Source organism: Lampris incognitus, chromosome 10, assembly GCF_029633865.1.
Source record: "Lampris incognitus isolate fLamInc1 chromosome 10, fLamInc1.hap2, whole genome shotgun sequence".
NCBI lineage: Eukaryota > Metazoa > Chordata > Actinopteri > Lampriformes > Lampridae > Lampris > Lampris incognitus.
The window spans coordinates 49,927,195-49,938,559 of NC_079220.1; the positions used below are offsets into that span (position 1 = coordinate 49,927,195).

The 11,365-nt window shown below is 46.7% G+C and overlaps 1 protein-coding gene across 4 annotated transcripts in view; it reads left to right on the plus strand.

Annotated features, from left to right (window-relative positions):
* Window positions 1–1,053: 1,053 nt before the first annotated feature.
* LOC130119122 (BAH and coiled-coil domain-containing protein 1) overlaps window positions 1,054–11,365 on the plus strand; it is a 102,286-nt gene continuing 91,974 nt past the window's right edge. For all 4 annotated transcript variants that reach the window (XR_008810826.1, XM_056287533.1, XM_056287535.1 and 1 more), the window contains exons 1-2: window positions 1,054–1,248; window positions 4,243–4,573. Coding sequence is in view for 3 of the 4 variants with exons in the window: in XM_056287533.1 (XP_056143508.1) it covers window positions 4,402–4,573 (172 nt within the window). In the remaining variant the exon portion in view is untranslated. The remainder of the gene's footprint in view (window positions 1,249–4,242; window positions 4,574–11,365) is intronic.

An 11,365-nucleotide genomic window follows, 5' to 3' on the forward strand; every position in this document is an offset into this window, starting at 1 on the left:
AGCCTTGAAACGGTCTCTTCTTATCTCCTTTCATCATCTAACCCGGGGATGCCTTGAAACCGCAAGGCCAGTTATTGCCTCTTTTTTTTTTCTTCCTTTTTTTTTCAGACAAGCCCAATGCAGACTGGCCAACAGCCAATCAGAGTCTTGTTTACACTCAATGAGTGACAATGATCTGGCGACGTGCCAACCAATCACAACCTACATCCAGTGGGCTTCCTTTATAAACATTTAGTATAATGTAATGACAAAAGCCCCGTGATGAAAGCGTTTGAAAATACAAGATATTTCTGCCATAACGATTCAGCATATATATATATATACACCCCCTTTAAAGCGGCTGCGCGAGTATTGGCTGTCAATCAAATTTAGCAACTGATCAAATAGAGGTCAAATTTGACGTTATTGATTTCGGTGCGGACGGTGACCACGTACCCCGTATTTCTCAGCGTTAACGTTGAAACGTGAGCCCGGCGGTGCGTTTTGTATTTATGTGCAAAAAAAAAAAAATCAAGACCTTTACCGCACCTAAAAATTAGCCTGATATAAAACTGCATGCAAGGCGAGGTAAATAAGTTCTGCAGGTATTGTTTTTTTTTTTTTTAATTTTTATTTGGACCTAATTCTTCTGTTATCAAACACAGCAAAGCCACAAGTTTTACTCGGTTTTTTTTCGGTACCTTTATTTAGTCTGTATTTAATTTGATTTATTTAGATTTTTTTTCTTTTTTCATTAATCGCCTCAAGGTCTTGATAAATGATAAATGTCACAGGGTATCAGTCTTCGTGCAGGCTCCGCAGAGACGAGGCTCCACCGCGTTATGCGTAAAAAAGAAAAAAGAAAAAAAAAGCGCTTTAAATCTGGCGCCCTTCGCTTTGTTTAGCGTCGCCAGTCACCGCGCCATTGGCTGGCGGGGCCGGCCAATCAGAAGCCCCCTTTCGTCCCCGGGCGGGCGGTGCGAGCTCATTAACATGCAGGCAATCCGTCCAATGGGCGAACGTGTTTACCCTGCGCGCGGTACGGGGGCCGCGCAGTGCGCTGGGAGAAAGAGCCGCTGTTCGGAGATCCGAGTCCCCGACCCGCCAGTCTGAATCCCGCCGCTCTCAGTGGACCGAGCCCTCCAATGGAAAACTGTAGGATTTAACTCTAGACACATTTTTCAAATGGGTGTCGCACCTTCCTTTTGCTTGGTTTATTTTTTTTTTGTGATTTTATAATTTATTGTTATGCAAGGATTTAACATACCAGTAAGTAGAAAATATTCGTACTTGTTCTTCTTTCTTTCTTTTTTTTTTTGTTTAAAAAAAATATCCAGCAGGCCTCCCGAAAATAGTTGTTTTTCGTACGCATTGCCGAGTGTGTGGCACGGCGTAATTCTCTCCCTTTCACAAGACGGGTTATGCGAAGCGGTGCGCGCGATATAAATGGTACGATTTAACGCTATCAATCAGAAGCTCGCGGAGGAATCAGTCTCGTAAAAAAAAAAATTATTATCGTAATTGTTATATTTTATATTATTCGTCTAATTCACTGATAAACGATACTGTTGGGAGCTTTTTTTAGGGGGGGGGGTGAGATGAGATATTTAGGATTTAGCTGATCCAAGAGATTTTCCCCCCCCCGTTATGATTTAGACTATTTTCAAAATCCGGGTTTAGTTTTTTTTACAAATATATATATTTCTCTCTTCTTTTCTTTTCTTTTTTTTAAGTAAACCTGGCCAAGGGGGCTCAAAAAGAAATTTTTGTATCAATTGTATCGTAAGCTTTAAAACTGTTCTCGACATAGGCCTTGTCCTAGCAAAGCTCTTCCCGGGGAATTTGCATAGCGAGGGGGGCGGCATCGCCGAGCCGGCCCCGCCGCCTGTGCAGCGCTCTCGGCCGGCCAGCTCTGGCGCGGAGGGGCGCCCCCTCGCAGCGCGGCCCGGACCCATAAAACCATAATTTGATTTATTACCTGAGTCTCCGTTTCTGATCGGGTTTTGAGATCGCAATTGGTAGCGAGCTAACGCAATTGAATTAAGGCCATCGGCCGCTTTAACGTTAAAAAAAAATCAGGGTTTTTTTTTTAGGGGCAAATCTGGACGTTTTTAACAACAACAAAAAAAGAAGAAGAAGAAAGGCGTAGCTAGACAGGCTCGTGTATTTGGCAACGCGAATTAACTTTCCTCGCGCGCGTCTGAATTTCGACGACCCGTGCCGCAGCTCGCCCTCGAATAAGCCTCGGAAATACTGCACGATTACTTTTTAAGTTTATGGTTAAAAAGTGGACGGGAACGGTGTTTCGGAGGAGCGGGGTCGGGTTTGGGGGGGGGGGAGGGCAGGATACTGCTGAGCACGGCGGAGGGGAGGACGGTAATGGCTGACTTGCGAGCACTTTGAATGAGCAGACAAAGGCAAGGCTTCGTGACGGGCGTCCATTCACCTTGGGTTTCTCCCCCCCCCCCCAGTCTTGCAGCTTGAGGTTTTCAGCTAAATCGTCTTAAATGGTAACAAGGAAACTAGTTGTGATAATAATAGTTAAAAAAAAATAAATTAAAAAAAAATGGGACCAAGTGTCTTTACAAAATTCAGGGGTGCTCAATGGGCATAAACAATTGGCAAATTGTTGGCGGAAGTTTTCTTTTCTTTTCTTTACAAGTATACAGCAACGGTTGTCTCGTTTTACGAACTGCTCCGAAGACGAGTAATTCCGCACACAAAAAAAGAAAGGGGGGGGGGGATAAGAAAGAAAGAATATCTTCCCATTCTGCAAGTGTACATTCACTACGTCGACTAATAATAACGCAATTTTGCGTGGCATCGTTTAGGGACGTTGCCCAACACATTTATTTTTATTTTTTGGGATTACTCCTATTTCATTACCTGAGCTGAAATAGGCAAAGACAGATGAAGATAGTGAGAGTGCAGTTATTCAAACACACACACACACGCACGCACACGCACGCAGGCCTACAGATAGAGAGAAGGGGGGGGGGGCCCGTCTTGTTCATGAGCTGATGCATCACAGTTATGGAGAGGCATTTTAATGGCATTTTGAAGATTAAGCCCCTCCGCGCGGTGATTTGTGGAGAAATTGGACGTTTGTGAACTGCCACCAGCTTTTCTTTCGCCCCGTGGGCTCTTCGGACTCGTCGGTGCACGTTTTTGAGGGGGCAATTTTAAAAAGCCCGTTTTTTTTTAATATATATATTAAGACCTGAGATATTTGGGAGATGTGCAAAATGCGACGTACCGGGGGCAGAGCGAGATATCGCTGTTATGTCGTTCAAAAAAAAATGATTAAAAAAAATGTATCCAAGGTGTAACGAGACCGCCAAGGACCAGATTAAGATACATAGGACCTCCCCAGCACAACAACGTCTGAATCATCCGAAACCATGGCAGAGGAAAGGCAGTCATCACCTTGAGATAAACTAGGCTCCCAAACAATTTTAAGACACCCCATTTAAAAAAAAAAAAAAAAATTTTTTTTTTGGCCATGTAAAAAATAGGGCCCCACATATTTTCCTCCGGACACGAGCCAGGGCATTGGATCGTTGTTGCATTCGCGATTTCACAAAATAGTGTATGTTGACGAAAAAAAGGGAGGGAAGGTCTGGATTTGCTCTGACTGGTACACGTCGGTCTTGGACGGGACCAACAACCGCAGTAAATCTATTGATTCATTTATTAAGGAATGGTGTAAATCATTAAAAACAGATAAGGCTGTTGTGGCTACACGCTGGTACACATCACGTCCAACATTCGCCCAACACGTCTGCGACTGTGTGTGTGTGTGTGTGTGTGTGGGGGGGGGGGGAGGATATGAGGGGACTATTGTATGTAAAACGCCCATTACGCCTTCATCCCCAAATTGATCAATATAAAGATTGGATCGAGCCAAGCCTGGTGGATTTTTTTTTTTTTTGGAAAAGCTTCCTACCCGTATTCCTGCAGCCCTGTGCGGTGCTATATAGCATGTGTTGTAGCATCAGTTTTAATAGGACGGTGGTTCCGAGCCTATGCAAAATAATCTTTTATGTGCTAGCCTATATATATATTGCAAAAGGGCCATAGGTTTATTATTTGTTGTCAGTGCATTTACAGCACGCACTCTAGCCGCTGAAAATAAAATACCGTCAAGTATTTAAATCTCTTTTCGCTTGCTGACACGTCGTGTGTGTGTGTGCGTGTGTGCGTGCGTGCGTGCGTGTGTGTGTGTGTGTGTGGTTTTGCTGTGATTGTCTTTCCCCTCCTCAGAAAAGATGATCGGAGGCTACGTGCTCGGCAGGAGAATCCCCCCCTCGACTACATGCAACGCACCGAGAGCTCCACGAGAGGATTACTCCATGGCTTGCGTCTGACTCCCCCTGCCCGATACCCCTTCCGGATTTCGGATTACTCCCAAATTTCCTCGGCATGGAAGGACGGGATTTCGCAGCGCCCGCGCACCTCCTGTCGGAGCGGGGCGCCTTGGTGCACCGCGCCGCCTCTCGGATCGCTCCCTCCGGCCACAGCTCGGTGCAGCACGCCGGACACTTCCCGCCCGGGAAATACTATCCCTCCCACATACCGATGGCTCCCCACTCAGGTTGGTTTTGAACGATTCGTCGACGCTTGTCCACCACCCCCCACCCACCCATCCACCCCCCCTCCCTCCCCAACGCGGCGTTGTTGCGGGGCTGTTTTTTCTTTGTCTGGGCGAGTCGCTTGTTTACCGCCATGTGAACGTTTTAAGGCGGCCGCTCTCTCAGATGCGGCCGATAAGGCTGCCGCCATAGATGGGAGCCCGCGCTTAACCAGCGCGGACGCAGCCCCCCCCTCCCCCCCAACGTGTGTGTATGTGTGTGTGTGTGTGTGTGTGTGTGTGTGTGTTGCGGTACGGAACCGATCATTTATTTATTTATTTATTTATTTATTTATTTATTTATTTATTTGCCCCCCCTCACAAAAGCGGTGGAAATGTATACATTGTAGCGAATTCGGGGGGGGGGGGACGACGCAACCGCGAATTCGCTACAATGTATTCCAGATAATCCGCTCCCTAAAAGTTGAGGTTGTGCACGAAGCAAGAGATCAGAGAGTAATTTAGGTTGAATTAATTGGGATACACGATTCATTTTTTTCTTTTTTTTTTGGAATTTTTTTTTTTTTTTGTGTGTGTGTTTGTGGGAATTACCATGCGTTGAAACCTAGATTATGTCAGGGGGTAATAAGGATCTCATGGCTGGACGAATCGTATTCTGTATAAGTTAGGCGGCAGCCTCAAATTCTAATTAAATAGCGTTTGGATTTATTTGAGTCTCCGAGGCTTTCATTTTTTTTTTGGTGGGGGGGGGGGAGAGTACAATGGCACAATGCTGCACAATTACGCTTGGTGTTGAATCTGGAAGGAGATTTGCCACTTAATGTCAAATTCATGAGTGTCACGCTGGTGGCTGACCAGAGCCACGGACCCCCGTTTCCCTGAAGCCATATGGAAGTGAAGGTATACGGATTGGATGAATAGGCTGGGTCGTGGAGGTGGATAGCGAGAGCTATTGGGCCTTGTGTAATACCAGAAAATCCTCCCTTCTATATTGGGCATTGAAGTGTCGGGGTGCAAATGTGTTCACAGTGCATGCATCAGGTTTAACAAGTGACTTGGGTATCTTGTGTACTGCCCACATGCAAATGTGGACCTTTTGCAAAACACCGATGCACCACATTCACGTTTTAGTTGTTTTCCACGCTGGCAGTGAAATTCCCACCCTGACCTGGAATCTGGATGTTCTGTTCATGCTGACTGGATTATTTTGCAAGAAGTATCAAATGAAGGATTTATGAAGGGGAAGCGGGCGGGGGGGTGTTAGACTGAGACAGATTAAAGTAATGCTATATTGATCACATCGTGTCTTTGTGCTTCCATAACGTTTCCCCAGTTAAAGAAATATGGGCGTACTTACCAGAATTTTGTGTTTAATTCATATGTATTATATTTCAGTGGTTGAGGAGCGCTGTATCCTTCGCTTTTTCGTCTCACTTCTCACGAAAGCGAGGCATGAGAAGTTCTGCAGAACTGCAATGCACATTTTCATATATATTTCCACTTGGCTAGACTTGTATCTGCTGCATGTTTAGAGTCCAGTTTATGCGCTTATTATAGGTGGCTGTTTCACGTTCTACCTCCTTAGGTGTTGCTGGGAAATTATTGATTTAAAAAAAAAAATTTCTCCTCTTGTGTACATATTTTATTATTGAATTAGCAATAGTGGTTAAAAAATATTTCGTGTTATTTTGTCGCATGATTTATTTCACTTGATCCCATGCATGCAGTATATGGCGGGCACCGTTTAAATTGCAATATTTTGCAATTCATTTTATGTATGAAAATTTTGCACGGATGAATTATGGATTATGTGTGGATACGTTTTAAAGAACACTTTAAATTCACTCTAGAGATATAATTTGGCGCTTAGATTGATCCATTGGCTCTGCTCACCATTCGCAACTCACCATATTGTGTAAGGAAGCTGCACACACACACACACACACACTCACACCCACACACACGTTCACAAAGAGAGAGAGAGAGCGAGGTGCACTCACAAGTACATACAATTCATGGGTGCTGTTGCTGTTAATTTATTTATTTTTGCTTTCAATAGCCATTTCGGTCTGAGCGCTCCGGCTAATGCTAGCTACAGGCTGCAGGTGCCTGGCCAACCAGATATGGCGTGTCTTTTACTACGCCGCTCCCTACGCTGCCATGTAGGCCTACCCCCCCCCCCCCCCGAAATGTCATCACTGTTCACCAAAGAGCACAGGTGGTTTATTGTTCCCTCCGCTCGCCTCTCTCTTGCATGGGTGTGACTTGAGAATTCACTGTCCCGCTTCTTTCCATGGACGTTTTTAATGTTAACCATTTCAGGCACGGAACAAAACCCATTTTTGCAGATCCGGATCAGATTCGGACCACGATAGCCCGAGACCGGTTAAATACGAGCGTCCTGTGAGTTCTCCTTGTGTTTCGTCAACGTATGAGTCGTGCCGTATAGTTTCAACAGTATCCCAAAAGGCCAAGGCCGTCATAATGCAAGTCAGGAGGTGAGACTTGAAACATAATTTGCTATTATTCAAATAAAGGGCACGTGCTTTTTAACCCTTGTGTGCTGTTCAGGTTAAAATGACCTATTTTGAATAACAGCTGTTAACCACAAGTATTGTTAGTATCCATAACAATTGAGATGAAGATAAGATACGATAGGTATTTAAAAAAATTTTTTTAATTGTATCGCTATAAAATTCAAAGGTGACCTGGGTCAGTGTGACCGGCAAACAGTACATCCATTGCTAATTAGTGAACAGAACATGGGTGGGCAAAAATGACAATTTAGTGCAACAGCACATGTAAATGCAAATTTCTAGCCGTACATTTATAAGCAAAAAAAAAAAAAAATTAAAATATTCAATTTTAACCGTAACTGAACAAATGTCCTTGTTGTTTTCACTTGGTGGTTCAATACTTGGTGGAATGGGGGGCTTAGTGTTTAGCACTGTCGCCTCACAGCAAGACGGTCCTATGCTCACTTCCAGCCCATCTGTGTGGCGTTTGCATTTTCTAGCCGTGTTTGCATGGGTTTCCTCTGAGTCAGGCCGTCTGTGTTGGCCCCTGTGTCGGACCAGCGACCGGTCCAGGGTGTCTCCCCTCCGCCTTCTGCCTGGGATAGTCTCCACCCCCCAATAACCCCGAATTGGATTAATTGGGTATAGCTGACGGATGGATCGTTTCATAAACACCGATTTTCATTTTATTTATTCCAGTCAGTCGATGGAGTAGTGTCTTTTTTTTTTTTTGCGAGTTTTTCTTTTGCATATGCTTTATATAGGCCGATCCTACCATGTCCTTGTGGCGGTCGAGCACTCTTGCATCACCTGACCAAAATGGCCATCCAAAATGGTCATCGTTACTGTCCTACCGCAGCGTCCTCCTGCATGCTAGCAACGTTAGCACAGTAGAGCATGTTGTTTGCTGAGTGTATTGAACCCTTCAGTTTCTCTGCACTTTCCCCTTGGGGACTAACTCGCACGCTGGTTCACATGAATACTTTACATGGAGCATGAATATTTCAGGGTTGATGTAAAAATGCATTCGGAGGCCGGCTTCTGATGTGGCTGCTTGAAAGGGCTCCTCCGACTTTTCAGAGGTATTTATTGCTAGCGCTCCCTTCAGTCTCGGTGCTGAAAACAGCAATGGCACTTGCAACACTCTTTTTTGGCATTGTTCCTCGCCCGGTTACAGAATTTCAACATATTTGTGTGTGTGTGTGTGTGTGTGTGTGTGTGTGTGTGTGTGTGTGTGTGTGTGTGTGTGTGTGTGTGTGTGTGTGTGTTGAAATTTCTCCTCTCTCTCTCTCGCTCTCCGCTGCGCAGGCTGGCGAGTTCAGTCGCTATCTTCGACAGGCAGCGGACCCCAGACTCGAAACCCGGCAAGCCTCCTGTCCACCGGGCTCCTATACGTCGCTTAGCTTCTCGCCAGAGATTGTGTCAGTGTGCGTTTGCCTCCGTCCATCGTCACCTACAAGCCGGTCTTTTGTAATGCGCGTCAAGGTGGTGGATTTATAGTATGCACTTGCACCGTGCTCTGGGAACGTGACATTGGGGCGACTTTTCTTAGCATGTGCCGGCCAACGCGGCCAGAAGTTGCCATGTAAACTCGTTTAATGTGGGGTTTAATTCCGCCGGTTCATTCAGAAGGACTTGGAAGTTGTGATTTTACCTTGTTTTTGGCTGCGGCGCGTTGTTGGAGACAGTCTTCGCCGCCGCTTGACTGTCAGGGCCGCATTCAGATGCTTGATAGCGTCAAACCGGGAGGGGGGGGGTGCGGGGGACTGTAGCTGTCTTTACGGCCGGCATTTATGGCCGGAGGCTCATCTTTCAGCCATGCTGTTCTGATCAGTGGGTTGTGGCCGAGGTGTGGCTGTGCTAAAACAGCGAGGGGTTCGGAGTCTGTCCGCGGCTGAGATCTACCCTAAACACCCCGTGTAATCAAAGGTCATATTCATGTCACCTTGGTCACTTTGCTTACCGCCCTCCTCCCCCCCACTGACCCCCCACCCCCCCCAAACACACACATATCTCTTCTGCCTCTCCGTCCGTGCGCTGTCCCTCTCTCTCTCTCCCCCCCTTCCCCTTCGTTTCTCTCTCTCTTTTCTTTCCAGCAGGAAGGCCCTTGTGTCTGGGAAGAGGAGGTCTTCCTGCCACCTCTGTTCCAGCCACCCTCCCCTCGCCTCGGGCCATTGTTGCAGACCCCAGCTTTGTGTGTGTTTTACGGCTGCTGTTAAAAGATAAAAAACAGTCCCCTCCACTCCCTTTATTGTTTTCTGGTAGGATGTCCCTGTCATTCCCTTGGTTTTTATGTCCTAGCTGGATATCCGAGCAAGCCTTCCCCTTCAAAAGGTTAGCTCCGCTGTCTGCCTTCTCCCCCGCCACCCCTCCACCCCCCGAGTTGTTGTTGTTGTGTTTTTTTTTTTTCTCGAGGGGAATAAATAACTTTACTACGACTTTTATTAAACGGCTCATTGCTGGAATATCCCATGGGTCGAGAGGGGTTGTTGAGAAGAGGCTTCAAAGACAAACACAGGTGTTTGGCGGAGTCGGGGGGGGGGGGGTTGGTTACAGCCGGGTCTTTAAAAAGGATAAACCCCGGTTAGTGAGTGAAGGTTGTTTGTAGGGATGGTGGGGGAGGGATGGCGGTGGGGGAGGAGGAAGCAATCCTTTCGGCCTTGGAGATCTCTTGGAGTTGCTGTTAGCCCTCGCCGCCCTTCCCTAGCCTTCGTAGCCGCTTTTTTCATCGACCGAGACAAGAGCGAGAGCTAGATTACTCTCTGGTGTGATAATTTGTCTCCGCCTCGCCGGCTGAAGGCGGTGGCGGCTCCGCAGTCGGTGTTAGCAACCGGCGCCAGCGCCGTGCGGGCCGGCCGAGGAGCTGGAGCACTCCCCCAATCATTTTTTTGTTGTGCAGCCCATCCCCCCCCCCCCAATGCTACCTCCCAAATACAAAAAAAAAAGGTAAATAAGGATTAAAGAAGAAGAAGAAATGCTTCACCAAATCAACCCAACATATTGATGAGAAGGAGAATGTGTGTAAAGAGCTGGGATGTGATCCGTTGTGTTAAGCCTTGCACCTCCCCGGTTTTGTCTAAAAGTGCGGCAGGATCCAGACCGCCGGCTTCCAGTAGTGTAACGTCTTGTGCGTTAAATACAATTCAACGCTTTATTGCATTTTTTTTTTTTCATACTTGGTTGGAAGTTTTTGTTGTGCAGAAGGGTCGTTAATACGCAAAAAGGCCCCGTTTCAGTTTGACGGCGGCAGTAAAGCTGTTTTGCTCGGGGAGAAAGTGGGAAAAACACAAGCGATATACGCTTTTATGTCTGTCCTGTTGGATGAGCATCCGCAATCAATTTTATAAGCTGGCGCGTGTGAGTATAAGCATTGTATTTATATATATATATTTTTTTTTTTTGTTTTTTGTTTTTGTTTAGTGAGGGGAAAATTTGGGCGGCGAGCCTTATGTTTTAACGCTGAGCAATAAGCGAAATGACATCTTAAATAACTCATAAAATATTGCATTAAAAAGCAACTTGTTTCAGGGAGGCAGTGTGGTGGAAGTACAGTGACAGAACGTGGGTCTCAGGCCAATTTCCATTTGGCCGGGCCTTGTGTGTTGCTGCTGCCTGTGCTTCCCTTCCTCTCCCTTCACTTTCTCTCCCCCTCCTCTCTCTCTCTCTCTCTCTCTCTCTCTCTCTCTCTTGCTCTGTAAAAAAGGAAAAAGCGAGTGAAAAACCTTGGCCTGTCGCGGGGCTTGTTTGCGAATTGCTGCGAGATGACATCGTTCAGACATGATGTCACCTGAGTCTCCTTCAATAGCGGGGAGGTGTTGCTTGGCATCTTACACCTGGGCTGAAATAGCACCTGGTCAGGTGCTGTCGCCATCTGTCACCCCCCCCCCGATACGCCCAATGGAAACCCACACGACGGTTGCGGGCGTTCAAGTGGTCATATGTCTCCGGTTTGGGTCGGCCCCTGTGCAGGCTCTCGCATGCCGTTGTTACCGTGGGTTGAGCCGCCGCCGCTGCCGGAGCGTCACCGGGAGGCCTCGAGCCGTTCCCGAGTGCTCGTGTGTGGAGCGCGCTCGATTTATCATCTTAACATTTTCCAGCCAAATGTGTCCCCATGATTTTATTACGTGGCTGCAAACCAATTTGGTTGCTAATTTGCTTACTCTGCCTTTCGTTTTAGAGAATTTGGTTGCTCAGCAGATCTCTCCGCAGATACCGGCGCAGGTTTAGACGGCGAGCGGACGGGAGCAGGCTTTCGGTTTTTTTTTTTTGTTTTTTTTTT